This window comes from Melanerpes formicivorus, unplaced genomic scaffold, assembly GCF_026170545.1.
Source record: "Melanerpes formicivorus ecotype bairdi unplaced genomic scaffold, bMelFor1.0.p_v2 SCAF_116, whole genome shotgun sequence".
Taxonomy (NCBI): domain Eukaryota; kingdom Metazoa; phylum Chordata; class Aves; order Piciformes; family Picidae; genus Melanerpes; species Melanerpes formicivorus.
Genome location: NW_027142468.1, coordinates 845228 through 862500, shown reverse-complemented (window position 1 = coordinate 862500; position 17273 = coordinate 845228). Strand labels below are relative to the sequence as shown.

General features: G+C 60.6%; 1 protein-coding gene across 1 annotated transcript in view; it reads left to right on the top strand.

Annotated features, from left to right (window-relative positions):
• The window catches only part of LOC137456119 (hydrocephalus-inducing protein homolog), a 73902-nt gene that overhangs the window by 1555 nt on the left and 55074 nt on the right, over positions 1–17273 (top strand). Inside the window, exons 4-12 of the mRNA XM_068167425.1 lie at positions 1647–1797; positions 6888–7004; positions 8460–8594; positions 9280–9479; positions 11171–11295; positions 11979–12177; positions 13512–13677; positions 15035–15134; positions 16954–17072. Coding sequence (XP_068023526.1) covers positions 1647–1797; positions 6888–7004; positions 8460–8594; positions 9280–9479; positions 11171–11295; positions 11979–12177; positions 13512–13677; positions 15035–15134; positions 16954–17072 — 1312 coding nt within the window. The remainder of the gene's footprint in view (positions 1–1646; positions 1798–6887; positions 7005–8459; positions 8595–9279; positions 9480–11170; positions 11296–11978; positions 12178–13511; positions 13678–15034; positions 15135–16953; positions 17073–17273) is intronic.

Sequence of the window (17273 nt, the reverse complement as noted above, 5' to 3'; positions counted from 1 at the left end):
TGCTGCAGGCAGGGCTCTCTGCCATGACTGTTCTCATGTCCAGGAGTACATGCTGGGAGGGAGCTGGGGCAGCAGAGAGCTGTTCCAGCTACTTCTGTTGGTGCTGGCTCCACTTTCCATCCTTTCCCCTCAGCCCTGCGTTCTGATGAACAACATCCAGCAGCTCCCTGTCCAGCTTGAGAAGATGTTTGAAGCCATGAGTGGGAAGGAGGTGCATATTAGGTGTCCAGGAGGGAGCCATGTGGGGGAGCTGAACCAGTGTCCTCTACCCAGAGGAAGTCCCTTCCCTGGCTCCACAGCACTGGGTGCAGACCCCAGTTCCTCACCCCTGTATGGGACCATGCTATCCCATTCCATAGCACCCTGCTCTTCCACCATGTCAGAGGATGGACGGGCTTCACCCTGCCCAGGGATGCATTTGGCATGCAGAAACTCCCCCAGGGCTGGACCAGGAACCCTGATGGCTTCTCCAATCTGTCCCTCCTCCAGCTGGAGGCAGAAGCCAGAGATAGCCTCTAGGACCTGCAGGTGAAACTCAACCATGTCCTGGAGGAGCTGAGCAGAATCTTTGCCAGCAGGTACACCTGGCTGAGAGGAGGTGGGTTTGGGGGTCAAGGAACTGCAGCTGGGGCCTGGCTGGGGCCTCTGCTTGGCCAAGCAGGTCCTGGGCATGGCTGTGGGAGATGCTGAGCTGACTGAGCACTGTGCTCCCCGGTTTCCAGCCACGCCTGGAGGAGTGCTGAAGCAGCTGGGTGACATCCTGGGCCAGCTGAAGGAAGGGCACTGGCAGTGTCCCTGCCAGCACCTGCAGCAGTGCTGCACAGCATGCTGACAGTGTCCTGCAGCCCACCATGGGCCTCCTGGGCAGCAAGGGAGTGTGGGGCCAAGAGGAACACAGACATCTCTCAGCGCCCCTGACCCCCCCGGGAGTGTGGGGGACCTGCAGGCTCTGTAGTTCCTTTGAGCAGTTTGACAGAGTCAGGTTGCTGCTGAAACAAAGCAGACCTTTAGCTGCCAGGGGCAATGCTGCCTGAGCAGGGGCTCTGGGAGCCACTCTGGGCTATGCATCCTGCAGTGCTCTTCCCTCTCTGAGGTGAGTGAAAAGCAAGACTGCTTTGTAGGGTGAGTTGTGTTTGAAACAGCATAGAAGGGCTGAGGTTGGAAGGGGCCTCAGAGATCAACCTTCCCAGCCTGGGCAGGGACAGCTCTCAACTGGACTCAGCTGCTGGAGGCCTCATCCGACCTGGCCTTGGACACCCCCAGGGAAGAGGCAGCCACAGCCTCCCTGGGAAGCCTGGGAGCAGCCTGCAGCCTCAGGGTGCCGGTGGGTGAGGAACTGGACCTGAGCCAGCAAGGGGCACTTGCAGCACAGGAGGCCAGTGGCAGCCTGGGCTCAGCCAGGGCAGCATGGCCAGAGGGGCAGGCAGCTGGTTTGAGTCTCCTGGGGCAGCAGGAGCTGTGTGGGGGCTCCCCGCAGGAGCAGCTTGGCAGCCCTGGCTCCTGGGGGGCTTTCTGGGCCTGCCCTGGGGGAGCTGGAGCAGGGGGGCACAGGCAGCTCCCCTGTAGGCTCTGGGCAGCCCTGTGCCCGCTGGCTGCCATCTGGTCCCAGCGCTGGGCACTCCCCTCTTTGTCCCCGCGGTTGCCAGGGTGCCGCTGGGTGGCCTCAGGCTCTGTCGCTGTGGCAACCAGGCACAGCCCAGCCGCGACTGTGTGGCAGTGGGATCGCTGGTGGATGCTGGTGGATGCTGGTGGATCCTGGTGGATCCCATTGGAGACTGGTGCCGGCCCCGGGCCGAGGTGACGATGGCTGTGTCCCCTCCCCAGCCAAGCCCCGGGAGGGGCTTTGGCTGCCTCAGGAGGGAGGGCTGGGAGCAGGGCTGAGCAGGGAGGGTGGAAGCCTGAGCGCCGCTGTCCCACCCAGCAGTGCTGAGGCCATTGCCGGCACCCAGCTGCTGCTCGGGGCAGGATTTGAGGGAGGAGGCTGCCCCTTAGCCAAGGGGAGGTTCTTGTGCTGGGGGACAGGCCCCTGGAGCTGCAGCACTTGCCATGCTGGGCACCCCCGGAGGAGCTGGAGCCCCTTCTCCCTGCCCCCACAGCTGGACAAACTGCTCCCTGAAACACAAAATCCCTCTGGGTCTTCTTTGTTGCCATGGGATGCTGCTGTGTCTGCCTCCAGGCTGGGACTAAACGTGGAGGGGAGAGAGGCTGCCTGTCTCCCTGCTGCCAGTCTGATCCTCCTTCCCTTGCACCTGGGCTTTGGGATGTTTTTGCCTTCAGTTTTCACCTCTGCTGCCCCATCTGCAAGTGAGGGGTGAGAGGATTTCTCCTCTGCCTAGCAAACGCTGTGCAGGCTGAGGATGAAAGATGCAGCAGCTGCCTAGGTAGCAGAGACTGCAAAGCTCCCCCAGCCCAACTCTCCTTTCCTTGCATTTTAAAACCCTAGGGGATTTCCTGAGAAGCAGCAATTCCTGCATCTCTCTCTTGAAAATCCAGAGGCTGGACTGCTTCAGGAGGCTGCAGGTAACTCAGGACAGGCTGTCCAGCCTTGCCTCTGAACTGAGGGATGGGAAACAACTCCGTGAAGTCCAAGCTTCACCAGCACGGGGTCCCAGGCAGTGCTGCAGCAGGGCAGCCGCTGGTAATGTTCCCTGTCCTGGCAGCCAGCAGTGCCTGTGTGTGCTGGGGAGCCGGCACCAGGCTGAGCCTGCCAAGGTCAGGCTGGAGGCTGCATTCCTGCTGCTGCTTTTGGTCACTTCCCCTTCTGCAGCTGGGTGTCTCTGAGCTGAGTGTTTCTGTTCTTCCAGAGGCTGGGCCCCAGTGTGGGGGTGGGGCAGGCACACTGAGAATTATTTGCCCAAGAAGGTTTGGAGGATTGAGATGAAAGCAGCTTGGTTGGGACTGAGGGTTACCGAGCATTTCAGAGCTCTCAGGGAGGCTCCAGGAAGGCAGCTGCTCAGGATGTGACCATCAACAGCCTCTGCTGGACACTGGGAAGTGCTGCTGCAGGACCTGCAGATGGTTCAGCAAGGGGGAGAGGCTGTTTTCCAGGGCTGCTGGCAGTGCCTCTTGTGCCAGCTTGGCTGTGGATCGCTGGTGCCCCTCAGCAGAGTGGAGCTCACTGTTGATAGCTTTGTGTCGATGGAGAGAGGTGGTGGCCATGCTGCTGAGTGGAAGAAGTTAACCTGGACCTGGTTCACTCAGGGGGACCTGTTAAGCCATGCTACTTGTAGGCTAAGGAGGCTGGAGAGCCTCTGCTGCTGTTAGGATGAAGCCTTAAGTGGCCCTGCTCTCACCCCTGCAGCATTTCTTGCTGAGCTTCTCCCTTGAGTGGTTTCCTGCTTTTCTTTCTGCTGCTGCAGCCTCTGGAGTGCCTGTGGGGAGCCTTGAGTTTGGGTGTCAGGGAGTGAAGAGCAGGGCCCTCATTCTCCATGGAGAAATGCTGGTGGGCACTGTGGTAATTGTGTGTCTGGAAGGAGTCATCTTTGCTGGCTCATTTCTGTCCCTGAAGCCAAGCAGAGCAGCCCTGAGCAACTCTGCTGAGCAGCTCTGCTTCTTGCCCAGGGAATGGAGCCCTGTGCTCCCCGAGGCAGAAACAGCAGCAGGGCAGCCCAGGTGCTCTCCCCTGGGGAAGGATGCCCCAGCCTGGAGACACTGTGGAGCCTTTGGCTTTGCTGGGAGTGGGCTTCTGGCTTTTCAAAGGTCTGCTGCTGCTCCTTGCAGGTGAGCTGAGCCATGGCCACTGAGCAGAACCAGCGCTCCAGGAGGCCCTCCAAAATGCCTGGGGGGCTCCAGGGCACAGTGGCAGCACCTGGTCACCTGAAGCCAGCCAGAGAGGCAAAGCAGCCTGGAACTGTAAGTAGCTGCTGTGGTCAAGGAGGAGCCTTGGAACAGGCTGCCCAGAGAGGTTGTGGAGTCTCCTTCTCTGGAGAGATTCCAAACCCACCTAGATGTGATCCTGGGCAAGCTGCTCTGGGTTTCTGCAAGAGGGTTGGACTGGCTGATCCCCAGAGGTGCCTTTCAACCCCCACCCTGCTGGGATAGCCTACATGGAGCACAGAGCCACCCCTCTGGAGCCAGGGCAATTCTTCCTTCCTCTCCATAACTGTCCCCTTTGCTGACTGCAGCTCACCTGACTGGAGATGCCCTGGTGCTGATGGTCTCTCAAGGAGATGTCTCTGTAGGCTTCTGAGGAGGGCTCTGTGAGGCCAGGACAGAGAGAAAAGTGCTAATGAAGGAGAACTCAGACTTGGAGACACTCCTCTGCACCTCAGTCCTGGCACAGGGCTGCTTTTCTGCTCTCCTCTGCCTCCCCCAGCAGTGCCATCTCCCCAGGGCAGGCTGGGGAGCCTGGGGCAAGGGCAGAGCTGGGGCAGTTCCGAGCACTCTTGCCCTGCTCTCTTCAGAGCTCCCTGGCTCTATCCAGCAGCACTACAGAGGGAACAAATGCCCAGAGAGCAGCAATCCCCAGGAGTGCCCCAGCAAAGCAGGCAGCAGCTCATGGGACAGAGCCCCTTGGTTAGAGCTTAGTTTCATAGTTTCATAGTTTCATTCAGGGTTGGAAGGGACCACAAGGATCATCTAGTTCCAACCCCCCTGCCATGGGCAGGGACACCCCACACTAGAGCAGGCTGGACAGAGCCTCATCCCTTCTGCTCTGGCTCAGGAATGCTCTGATCTGAAACACTGCAGCAGGTCCCTCAGGAGGCTTCCAGGACTGGCCTGGTAGCTCTGACCACAAATTACTCCTCAGTGGCACTCGGACAAGAGGAGCAGAGGGGTTGCTGTGGCTTGTGCTGGTGGTGTGTGTTTCAGCTGACTCCCTCCTCCTTCCTGCAGGAGATGCCTGAGCTCATGGAGCAGAGCCTGGGTGGCACTCGGGAGGGGAGCCTGCCCCAGATCATCCAGAGGGGTGGCAAGGCTGAGGAGAGGAGGCTGCCCCGGCTCAAGCAGAGGCTGGGCAGCATTCAGGAGATGTGGCTGCCCCCAGTCTCCACCCAGAGGGGCAGCAGCCTGGAGGGGAAGCTGCCCCCAGTCTCCACCCAGAGGGGCAGCAGCCTGGAGGGGAAGCTGCCCCCAGTCTCCACCCAGAGGGGCAGCAGCCTGGAGGGGAAGCTGCCCCCAATCTGCACCCAGAGGGGCAGCAGCCTGGAGGGGAAGCTGCCCCCAATCCCCACCCAGAGGGGCAGCAGCCTGGAGGGGAAGCTGCCCCCTGTTACCAGGAGGGGCAAGCCTGAGGCCAGGACCCTGCCCCTGATTGCCCAGCTTGCAGACTCCAGTGAGGCCTCCTGCCCAAAGGTAAGCTTTTCCTGCCCTTTCCTTGCTGTTTGGGGAGGCATTTGGAGAGGAGCCTGCTGGTGGCAGGCCTGCCTCCAGCTTAGCTCTAACTGGCTGGCCAGGTCCTGTTGTGCTGTGCAGCTGCTGGCAGTGCTGAGTTCCTCCTGCCAGGAGAAAGCTCAGACCTTGCTCCCTGCTGAGCTGTTCAAGTCCTGAGCTGTGCTGCAGAAGCTCTGCTGCAGCTGGGGGGGGTTCCTGGAGCTGAGCCCCTGGCACTCAAGCCCCATGCAGGGGGCAGGCTGGGGCAGGACACAAGGGCAGGAGCTTGCCATTTGCCATCCTTCTGCTGCCACAGGCAGCTGCTGCTTGGGGTGGTCGCTGCCAAGTGCCTGGGGCTGGGACTCCTTCGCTGCTGGCAGCCTTGGCCTTGGGGGGCTGAAGGCCTGCAGGAGTTGCTCAGCACTGAGCACACTCAGCTGCAGTGGTGCTTTGGGGTGGAGCAGCAGGTTGGGGCCCTCCCAGGGGGCTGGGTTTGCAGGCTGCAGGCTCCTGCCAGCTGCAGAGGGGCCTCAGCCCCTGGCTGTGCCTTGTCTGGCTCAGTGTTTGCTGCAGCTGTGCCTCAAGCTGCTTTGCTGCAGAGCTGCTGGCCAGAGCACACAGCCCCGAGGGCAGAGCAGGGAGGGAGGCTGCTGAGCAGCAATTGCCAGCAGCAGACCTGTGACATACTGGTTGTGGGTTGCCCTGGCCAGCCCAGGAGGTTGGGAAGCCCTCAGCTGGGCACACGGAGAACTGGCAGCATGCTGCAGCTGCTGGCTTCAGCCTGGCCATGGCTTGTGTGGAGCAGCAGGAGAGCTGCCTGGGTCTGGTGAGTGGGAGCAGCACAGCTGGGAGAGGGGAGGCAAAGCAGGGAGGAACTTTCTCCTAGCAGTGCCTCTGCTCTGCCAGCATTTGCTGCTTGTGTGCATTGCCAGGCTGCTGCTGCAGTGGAGTTGAACAAAAGCAGCAGCACCAGAGCAGGACCAAAGAGCCACTGAAAGCTCCTGGCAGAAGGAGCTGCCAAGTCCAGTCCTCCTCCAGCTGCCCAGCGCTGCAGAGAAAGGAGCTGAACCTCGCCAGCACTCAGCTCTCCTTGTCCTGCCTTCCCTCCTCTGCTGCTGTTCTCTCCTTAGCAGCTCCCAGGCTTTACACTGGCAAAGCTCTCTGGGGCTGTGTGGGCCTCGGCCTCCCTGCCTCAGAGCAAAGATCATCCCCAGAGTGTTTCCCCTGGAGCCTCCTGTCCATTGCTGGCCCTCAGCTGCTCCATGAGTGCTGCCAGCACTGTCAGGGAGTGCTCTGGTGCTGTGTGACCACAGCAGCACAGGGCTTTGCCCTGTGTTTGGGAGAGGGAACCTGGAGAGACAGCCCAAGAGCTGCTTAGCCTGAGCCTGCTCAGCACAGCCCAGCTCCTCTTGAGCCACCCAGGAGCCAGGTGGGAGAGCTTCTGCTTGCCCAGGCTGAGCTGGGCAGAGGGACTCGCCAGGAGACTGGGCTGGACTGGAGAGCAGTGTAGGGTTGTCACTCATGAGTCCTGCTGCCAGCAGCTGAACCTCTCCCTGCTCTCTGTGCACCCCCAGCTGCCAGCTGCCCTGCAGCAGAGCTGCTTTGAGCCTCTCCCAGCAGAGGTGGTCTTCCAGAACTACCTCCCCCACCAGGTCTACGAAGCGACGCTGGTTCTGCGCAACAAGGGCAGGGTAAGTGCTGGGGGGTAGGAGGAACCTGCCCTCTCTGGGCATGCTGTCTCTGACACTGCCATGTGCTGCTGGGAGCTAGCCCAGAGGAGCTTGCCTAGAGAGCAGCCTTGCCTCTGAAAGCCCTGGCTTGCTGAGAATGTTGAGGGCTCTGCAGCTGTTCTCTCGTCTCACGCTCTGCCTCAGGTGTGCAGCGCATCCTGATGGCTCCTTGGTTACTCTTGCCTTTGGGGAGGGCCTCTCTGCCTCTCACAGCCTGCTTAGCTGCTTCAATCCCCTGACAAAGCTCAGGGCTTGTCTTCTCTGCTTGAGGCTGGAATAAGTCCTAGGGAGTGGCACTGAAACTCCAGGAGAGGTGTTTGGAAAGAGCAGTGGAACAGACTGATGGAGCAGCAGCAAGGGGAGGCCTTTAGGCATGACCTGGGGGTCCTGCTACGCTTCATTCAGCCCTGCTGGGGCTTTCCTGGAGCTCTGCTTTCCCTTTGGAACACCACAGCACATCCAGAGCCATCTCCTCCTGAAGGTCTCCACCTGTGCTTGGAAAGAATTGGTGGTGCTGAGGAGATTCCCCAAAGAAGTGGAGCAGGGAAAGGCTGCCAAATGCCAGCAGTTTTGTTCCTGTGGAAAGAGGAAGATTTGAGACCCTTTGAATTTGAGCTGGGGAAACATTTGCTGGAGTGAGGCAGGTGCCCAGAGCAAGCTGGTGAGAAGAGACAGGAGGGAGGAGTGGGGCTGGGGTCAAAGGTGCTCCAGGAGAGAACCCTGTGCACACAGGGGCTTCTCTTGCCATGCAGCAGGCAGTGTGCTGGAGGCAGAGAAGGGTCAGCAAAGGAAGTGTCCTGGAAGCTGCTGCTCTGCAGTGGGGAGCAAGATGTGAAGGGGAGAGGAGAGCAGCTGGGAAGGCAGAAGCAGCCTGCATGAGAGCAGGGGAAGGAGCTCCCCCCCACACACCTCCCTCCTGGGGGAAACAAGGGGACAACAAAAGCTGTGGGGGAAGAGCAAGAGCAGTCCAAGTGTGTCCTGAGAGAAGAGGCTTTGCCAGGGCTGTGGCTGGAAAGAGAAGCCCCTTTGGCAAGGAAGGCTGCAAAGTGTGGTCCCTCTCAGTTCCTGCTGGGGAGAACAGAGCCATTCCTGCTCTGGTGCCTGGCTTGGGAGTGTTGGCAAGAGGCCCCTGGGACATTGGTGTGCTCCACACTGACCCCAGACACTGTGCTGCTCTTTCCCCTTTCCTCGTTAAAATGGGCCTCAGTTTCTCCTTTCCTCTGGCTCTGCTTCACAGCAGGGCTTGGGCCTGCAGCCCATGTCCCAGAGCTCCTTTGCCCAGGCAGCAGGAACTTGGCTCCAGCCTTGTCCTCTGTGCTGGAAGTGCCTTGGGAAGGAAGGATGGCAGCTGGCCATGGCCAGGTTTCTTCTCACAGTGCCACAGGTGGCAAAATCCCAGTTGTGTCTTCCCTGCAGGTTCCTCAGTGGGTGAAGGTCATCCTGGAGACCTCTCCTTACTTCAAGTTGGTTGGCCCCAAGGATGTGTGCCAGAAGGTAGCACCTGGCATGGCTTCTACTTACTGCATCCTCTTCACCCCTGAGGAGAACAAGGTGAGGCTGCAGGTCTCAAGAGGTTGCTGCCTGCAGTGGTAGGAGGAGCCAGGGAATTCCAGGCCTGTCAGCCTGACCTGAGTGCCAGGCAAGGTTATGGAACAGGTCATCTTGAGTGCAATCACACAGCCCTTACAGGATGGCCAAGGGCTCAGGCCCAGCCAGCATGGATTTAGGAAGGGCAGGTCCTGCCTGACCAACCTGATCTCCTTCCATGCCCAGCTGACTGCCTGGTGGCTGTGGGGAGCTGGGAGCCACTGCTGATGGTGATGTGGCAAAGGCCTTTGGGCAATGTGCCTGAGCATCCCTGCCAAGCTTCCAGGAGGTGCCTGCATTGCTGGGACTGCACTTGGCACCGTGGCACAGCTGGGTGCCTTTCCCAGGCTTCAGTGGCTCTGGGGGGCTGGCACCCCTGAGGTGGAGTCACTCTGGGCTGCCTCAGCATCCAAGCGTCAGAGAATCTGCTTTGGTGCTGCTGGCCTGCTGAGAGAGCAGGTGGGGCAGAGGGGCTGGCTCAGCTCTGATCCTTCCCAGCCCTGTGCCAGTTGTGCTGCAGGAGAGAAGGGTGCCCAGGGGCTGCTGCATCTCTGCCTGCAGCTGGCAGTGAGACAAAGCCCAGCAGCTTCCCTTCTGCCCTGGGGCTGCCACTGCCTGCAGCCTGCTGAGGCTGTTCCTTTCCCTGCAGGATTACTGTCACCAGCTGCTCTGTGTCACCCAGAGGGAGGAGTTCACTGTGCCCATCCGGGCTGTAGGTGCCCAGGCTGTGCTGGACTTCCCCCAGCAGCTAAACTTCTCCATCTGCCCAGTCAAGTACAGCACCCAGAGGACTCTGCTGCTCCGCAACGTGGGCGAGCGGGAGGCTCACTACAGCCTCAGCACTCAGAGGTGAGGAGCTCAGCATCCTGCTCTGCTCTTCAGGCCAGGCTTTGCTTGTCCCTGCCTCTGCTTTCTAGGCTGGGATCTCCTGGGCCAGGAGTTGCCTTGCCATTTGCAGCTCTTGAGGTGAGGTTTCTGGGTGGCAGGGAGCCAGGGGGAAGCTCTGAGTGCCAGCAGCCCTTCCAGCCCTGTGCTCTCCAGCAGCCCTTCCAGCCCTGTGCTCTCCAGCAGCCCTTCCAGCCCTGTGCTCTCCAGCAGCCCTTCCAGCCCTGTGCTCTCCAGCAGCCCTTCCAGCCCTGTGCTCTCCAGCAGCCCTTCCAGCCCTGTGCTCTCCAGCAGCCCTTCCAGCCCTGTGCTCTCCAGCAGCCCTTCCAGCCCTGTGCTCTCCAGCAGCCCTTCCACCCCTGTGCTCTCCAGCAGCCCTTCCAGCCCTGTGCTCTCCAGCAGCCCTGCTCTGGTGGCATTGCCAGCAGCTGGGCTCTGCAGCCTCACTGCAGGGAGCTGGATGCAGTGTATGGGGCACCTGCTGTCCTTCTTTACTCTAAGGCCCTTCTGAGGGCTGAATCTCCTCAGCACTGAGCCAGGAGCTCTCTTTCTGATCCCCTGGGGGGTTGGTTTTCCTTCTGCTGTCTGCAGTGAGTGGAGCTAACTCCACTTGGTGTCTGGTCCCCAGTGGTGGTCCCCAGGGCTCAGTGCTGGGGCCAGCTCTCCTGAACACTTGCTCAATGCCCTGGGTGAGGACATTGAGGCTCCCTCAGTCAGTTTGCAGACAGGCCCAACTGGGCAGCAGTGCTGAGCTGCCTGTTAACCTACAGAGGCACCTGGCCAGGCTGGATCAAAGGCCAAGCCAATGGCATGAGGTTGATCAAGGCCAAGTGGCAGGGCCAGTACCTGGGTCACAGCAACCCCCTGCAGCACTGCAGGCTGGGGGAAGAGTGGCTGGAAAGATGCCCAGCAAAGACCTGGGGTGCTGCTCAACAGAGGCTGCAGATGAGCCAGCCGGTGGCCAGGTGGCTGAGCAGGCCAACAGCATCCTGGCCTGGGTCAGCCATGGTGTGGCCAACAGGAGCAGGGCAGTGTAGCCTGCACTGGGCACTGGATGCACAGCCTGAGTACTGCATTGACTTTTGGCCCCCTCACTGCAGGGAGCACACTGAGGTGCTGGGGTGGCTCCAGGAGGGACTACAAAGCTGGTGAAGGGTCTAGAGCAAAAGTCTTGTGAGGAGAGGCTGAGGGCACTGGGGATGTTTAGCCTGGAGGAGGCTGAGGGCAGATCTTCTGTCTCTCTTCAGCTCCCTGACAGGAGGCTGGAGCCAGGCAGGGCTTGGTCTCTGCTCCCAAGGAACAAGTGCTAGGCCACGAGGAAATGCCCTCAGTTGTGTGTGGCCTGGGACATGAGGAACAATTTCTTGCCCTTGAGGGTTGTCAAGGCCTGGTCCAGGTGGCCTGGGGCAGTGGTGGAGTCCCCATCCCTGGGGGGTTGGTGTGGTGCTGAGGGCCATGGTTTGGGGGTGCCCTAGCAATGGGAGCATGGTTGGACTGGAGCTGAAAGATCTCTTCCAGCCAAAAAGGTTCTCTGCTTCTGCTGCTTGGGGCTGCTTTGCTCCTTGCTTGCAGAAGGCAGCTGCAGAGCAGTGGCCTGCAGCAGGGCTGTGGTGCCCAGGTCTCTGCAGCAGCCCTGCTGTGTCTCTCTCTTGCAGCCCATTCTCTGCTGAGCCCTGTGTGGGAGCTCTGGGGGTCGGTGCTGCTGTGCAGGTGGCTGTGGAGTTCCTGCCGCTGCGGACCGGGGAGCACCGCGGGGTCCTGAGCCTGCACTGGGACTCAGGTCAGTGCTGGGCACTGCCTGCCTGCACTCTGTGTCCCTGGCTGCCCACTGCAGAGCCTGAGCTTTGGTTCCCAGCCAGTGCTGGGCCTGAGGGCTGACAGGAGGAGGGCAGGGCTCTGTCAGACGCTGTGGTGCCCAGGGCCTCTGGCACTCCTCTGTCCCCTGCTCTGCTTCTCCCTTGCCTTGCCTCAGAGCCTTTTGCTGCACTCTCCTCTCCCCATCTCCATCCCACACCTCCCAGCTTCAGGACTAAAAGGCTCTTGGGCTCGGGCAGGAAGTGCTCACTGCCTCCTTGGAGAGGTGTCAAACTCCTCCTGGGGTGGGAGAAGCCAAGAGCAGGCCCCAGGAGAAGTGTCAGCCTCAGCAGGCCCTTGAGGAGGAAGTGGGGAGCGGAGCTGGGACCTCCAAATGCTGCCCACAGGCTTGGCTCAGCAGAGCTGATGCTGAAGCAGAGCCTTGCTCACAGGTGCCCTGGGGCTGTGTTTCCTCTGCCTGCAGCAGAGCTTTGCTTTGTCCCTGTTGCTGCCCCTGGCTCCTGGGCAGCCTGATGTGCTCCCTGGGTGCTTCTGTGGTGCTGCAGCCCTGCAGTGAGCACTGGAGCTCTCTGGGGCTGGCAGAAAGGATCCAAATGCTGCTGTAGCTTGCAAGTGAGATGAGCAAGACTCCCCTCTGCTTTCCTGCAGGAGAAGATATTCACAGCAGCCTCAGTGGCACAGCTGTGGATGTGAACATCAGGCTGGACAGGAGCTCCTTGAGCATGGAGCAGACCTACCTGTCGCTGAGCAGCCGCAGCACCCTGCTCATCCACAACAGCAGCAGTGTGAGAGCTCACTTCCAGTGGAAGGCTGCTGCTAGTCAGGAGGAGGAGGAGCAGCAGCAGAGGTGGGTTGGAAAGCTGCACTGCAGGCAGATCCCTCTCCAAGGGTGACACTCAAGTGTGGCCTCCAGGGCTCTGGGTGCTTTGCAGTGGTTGAGGCCAGGAAAGCCCCCACAGCACCAAGGCCTGGGTCCCTGGGCTTTGGGGTACTGGAGCTCAGCACTTCCCTTCCCAGCTGCATCCACACTCCAGCTGAGGATGGTGTCTTGGGGAGGAACTGCAGGGCCTGGATTTCCTCAGAGAGCAAACTGACTTGTGGGGGCCACAAAGCACTGAGGCCCAGAGATCTCTGGGCTCCAGAGGGACCATGAGGCTGAGGCAAGGCTCAGTGCTGGGCTGCACTGAGTAGCAGCACTGAGCACAGCTGCATGCAGCACAACTCTGCTGCTACTCGCTGCAGCTTCTCCTGCTGCAGCTGGCACAAGCTGGCAGGCTCCTTTCCCAGCCCTGTGCAGGGCAGAGTGCTTCAGGGGCCCAGAAGGTTGAGGCTATCCTGCTGCAGGCTGTTAACTGCCTGCTGGTGTCCCAGTTTCCAGCACCAGGAGCTATTTCCACCCTGCCTTGGAGGCTGAGCAGAGCTGGGAGGTGGAGGGTTCTGCAGGGAGGGTGGAGCAAGGCAGGACTTAGAAGTCCAGTTGAGTTTCAGCACCTGTGTCTTTGTGGTGGTGGGAGATGGGGCAGGCTCTCCAAAGGCTGCCTGTGGTGAAGCTTGGAAATTGCCACCTCAGGCAGCAGAGGAAGAGCTGGAGCCCAGGGGCTGAGCTGGAAAGCACACTGCAAAGCCTGGGGGATCCCGGGAAGCCTTGGGTGACTTTCCAGCCCCAGGTGCATGGAGGGATCTGGAGTTAGTCTGAAGCCACAGCTGGGGAGGAAAGTGCCTTCAGCTGGAGTGCTCTTCAGGGGCTTGTGAGCAAGTCAAGTTCAGTGTGGTTGGGCCAGGCAGGCCCTAGAGGCCAGCCCCAGGTTCCCCTCGCTCAGTGCTTTTCCTTGCCCAGTGTGTGGCTGCTGTGCAAGCTGAGGCTGTGCAAAGAGCAGCCCTGAGCAGCTCCAGGGGAGGAAGAGCCACTCGAGGCTGTTGTTGGAGCCTCCATCAGCTGTGGCAGTGGCTGTGAAGCAGGAAGGCTCCCGGGGGGCTGCTGCCTTTCACAAAGCTCTTCCGAGCTTGCAAGCAGGGAGTGCGAGTGGCCAGGGAAGAGGCAGGGATCGTGGGCTGGGAGCCGGGGGCTCGGGGGCAGCCCCTTGCTGTGCCGCTGCTGTGCCTCCCCGAGCGCTTCTGCCAGAGCCTCTGCAGAGCTGCTGGTGATGCCCTTGTCTGCTGGGCTTTGTCTCTGGGCTGCAGGCTGTGGGGGCAGTTCAAGCCGCGTCCCCCCCTGGAGCCCAGGAAGCAGCCTGCGCCCCAGGGACGCCGTTCCCGGCTCCCCCGCATCTTCCAGCAGCAGAGGGCGAAGGCGCAAGGAGAGTCCCTGCTGTGCCGCTCTGAGGAGATCTTCACCATCGAGCCGCTGGTGAGCCGCAGCTGAGAGCCCTCCTTCCTCCTCCTCCTCCTCCTCCCTGGGGAGGTCCCTTGGCAGATCCTGCCCCCAGCTCCCGCAGAGGGAGTGGAGCTGGCAGGGCTTGGTGCACAAAGCCTTGGTGAGCTGCAGGGCCCTGGCAGGCAGCGAGAGCCTGCTGGCAGCTGAGCAAAAGAAGGGCACTGCCTCGGTGTCCTTCCAGCCCTCAGAGGGCTCTGCGGTGTTAGCTGCAAGGACATCCCCTCCGTGTGGCTCGGGGGCTGCCCAGAGGCTGTTAGAGCACTGCAGGTCCCAAACCACCTGAAGAAGGGAAGGAGAGGAGGCAAAGGGCAGCTGAGTTATGGCAATAGCAATCCCCTCCTGGAAGCCGGGCTTCCACCAGCTCTGAGTCTCCCTGCCAGTGTCACCTGTGAGCCTGGGCCCCAGGCTGGCAGGTTGAAAGGGGCTCTGGGAGTTGTGGTGCCCCTAGGTACAGAGAAGGGCTTGCTGCTGGTTCTGGGAGCCCAAGGCCACATCCTGCCACCAACCAGAGCCCTGACTCGGAGGGAGAGCATGGTCTGAGCTGGAGAATGCTGCTGTCTGAGCAGCATCTCATCTGGGAGTAAAGCCTGCAGGAATCCCAACCTCTTCTTTCTATGCAGAGAGGTGAAATGAGTGTGAAGGAAGGGCTCAGCTGCTCTTGCTGCTTCCTCCTGGAGCCCATGGAAGGCTGAGAGCCAGCAGCAGCAGCACCACTGCGCTGTCCCAGCACAGCAGCTGGCAGCAGCAGGATGGGAGCAGGAGGTTGTGGCAGAGCAGTAGGGATGTTGGAGGCAGTGGGAGGTGAGCAGCATCCTGTGGTGTGTCAGAGCTGCTTTGGGAGTGTGTTGGGGGCTCCTGCTTGGTGACAGCTGCACTGTGTCTCCACAAGCAGCTGAACCTGCTCTCCAGCTTGTGAGGGGCAGCAGTCTGGCTGCCCACAGCACTGAGTCCTGGTGCTCCTGGTAATGATGGAGGGACACCAAGTGTAGCCTGGCCTCAAGCCTTGGGAGTGGAAACCTTTCCTCACTGGCTCTGGGGATGTGCCACACTGTGCTCTAGGACTGCCTTAGAAGTGGGCTGCTCCATGGCTCTCTGCCCTTCTGCCCTGTCCAGCCTTCTCAGTCTCTTGGTTTCCCAGGCTTCCCTCCCCTCTGGAGCAGGTTCCCTTGCAGAGCTCTGCCTGTGCCTGTCTCTCCTCCCCCAGCCCAGCACGTGTGGTGCTTGCTCCTCGCTCTCCCTTGGTGCCCTGAAGAAGGGCTGCAGGGCTGTGGCTGCAAACATGAGCTGGAAGCTTTGGTGATCAATGGTTTGCTGCCATCCTCTCTTCTAGGAGGGAGAGGTGTGGCCAAACTCCTCAGCTGAGATCCAGGTGACCTTTAAGCCCCAGGCAGCCAGAGTCTATGAAGCCAAGTTCTACTGTGACATCTCAGGTACAGCTCCATTCTGCTGCTCTCTGCCCCAGGCTGCAGGCCAGGCACAAGCAACCTTCCAGCCCCCTGGCTCCTGCTCGAGTTGCTAGGAAGGGTCAGTGGCCAACAGGACCCGTGCCTGCTGTCCCTGTGGCTCCCAGCTGCTCTGCTGTCCAAGGCCAGGGCTCAGGACACTGCCTCTGGACCACTGAGTCCAGAACATGTGAGGCAGGGAAGGGCTGAGGTTTCCTGCCATGGGTTTGCCAGCCTTTGCTCTGCTGGGAGGTGTCTGTGAAGGCCAAGGAGCTACAGAACACAGCAGCCCCTAAGCCCCTCTAGCCTGTTTCCCTCCAAGAGGAGTCCTCATAGCCTGGAGGCATCCTGGGGCTCCTGAGGTGGTAGGAGCTGAGTTCCAGAGTGCTGCCAGCCCCTGGATCTCCTCCCACTGGTCAGCTACTGCCAGCGCTTAGGTGGGGAACCCTGCTGAATGCAGGGTGCCCTCCAAAGGAGCATCTCTGGCCAGCAGGTGCTTCTCCCTGCCTGGGAAGTGTCTCCTGGCAGCTCTGAGGCTGTGCTTCCCCTGGGTGGCGTTGCTCAGGGCTTGCTCTGCTCAGCAGGAGGTCTCTCCCTGGCAAGCTGAGCCCCAGCAGCCTGCTGGATGAGCTCTGTGCCGCTGCTGTCTCCCTGCAGGGTGCTCAGGCTGTTGGTGGCAGCAGCCAGCACTGCCCCCTGAGTGACACCAGCTCTGCCCTTCCAGAGGTGGTGGCTGTGCTGTGCTAGCCCAGGGCAGGGAGTGCTTGTAGCCAGGTTCAGGCTTCCTTGTCCTTCCTCTCCATCTCTGCAGGGTGCTGCTCAGGCTGTGTCTCAAGGGTGGGAGCTCGCTGCCAGGCTTTCTCCACGGAATCTGATGGGTGTCCTCACCTCCAGAGCTCATGGAGGTCCAGCAGCCCAGCTCCCACTCTTGGAGGGTGCTGAAAGCACCAACCCTGCTCTGCTGCTTTGTTGATTTCCTTCCTGCCCCAAGCCAAGGGACACAGATGCCAGGGAACAGCTTTTGACTTGCCCAGGAATTGGGCCTGGTTCCCTTGGCCAGTGCCACCTCCAGTGTGAGCCCAGGGCTTGTGTTCCCAAAATGTCTTCCTGCCCCAGCTGCACTTGTCAGAGCTGGGCAAGGCAATTCTTGCTTCACAAAGTTGCCAGTGCTGAGCTGCTGGCTCTGGGCTTTCTGCTCTGCTGAGGGAGATGTCCATCCCTCTACAGCAGGGCTGGATCTCCAGGGCTTGTGCCAGGAGAGGTTTTGCATTGCAGAGCAATAAGAGAGCTACTTGCACACAGCCCTTGAGCTGCTCTGGGGCTCCAGGAGGCAGAGCTGAGCAAATGCTCTGTATTGGGAGAGAGAAGCCTGCTCTTGACAGACCCTGCTGGGCCTTCAGGAGAGCTTCACTTCTTGCAGCCATTCTGTGGCAGATGAGCATTCCAAAGCAGCGGGTCCCCTGTGCTGCCAGGGTGGAAACTGTCCCAGAATCAAGGTCCCTGTGAGTTGAAAGAAACCAAGGAGTCAATTAATTTTGCTCCTTGATTCCTCCAAGCCCCTTGGCTGACCTCCTCAGACCTTGAGCATGTTTGACACTGAGGGTGGTGAGAGCCTGGCCCCAGTTGCCCAGGGAGGGGTAGGTGCCCCACTGCTGGAACCCCTTCAGGTCAGGTTGCTTGGGGCTCAGAGCCAGCTGCTGTGCCTGCAGCTGTTCTGCTGAGTGCTGCTGCTTGGGCTGGCTGCCCTTGGAAGGTCCCTTCCCACCTCAGGGCCTCAAGGAGTCATCCAATGGAACTCTCTCCCCAGGCCGTGAGGCCAGGCTGCCTCTGCACATCCAAGGGGAAGGCCGAGGGCCCTGGCTCTGCTTCAGCCTTGAGCAGCTGGACCTTGGGCAGGTGTTGGTTGGATCCAGCAGCAAGTCTGAGGTGAGCAGCAGGGGCTGGCAGGGCTTGGGGGGAAGTCCTACTATGGAGACAGGCTGTGGGAGCTGGGGCTGTTCAGGCTGGGGAAGAGAAGGCTCCAGGGAGAGCTCAGAGCAGCCTTCCAGGAGCTGAAGTAGCTCCAGGAGAGCTGGGGAGGGACTTTGGCCAAGGGCTGGGGGAGAGGAGGAGAGGGAATGGGGTGAA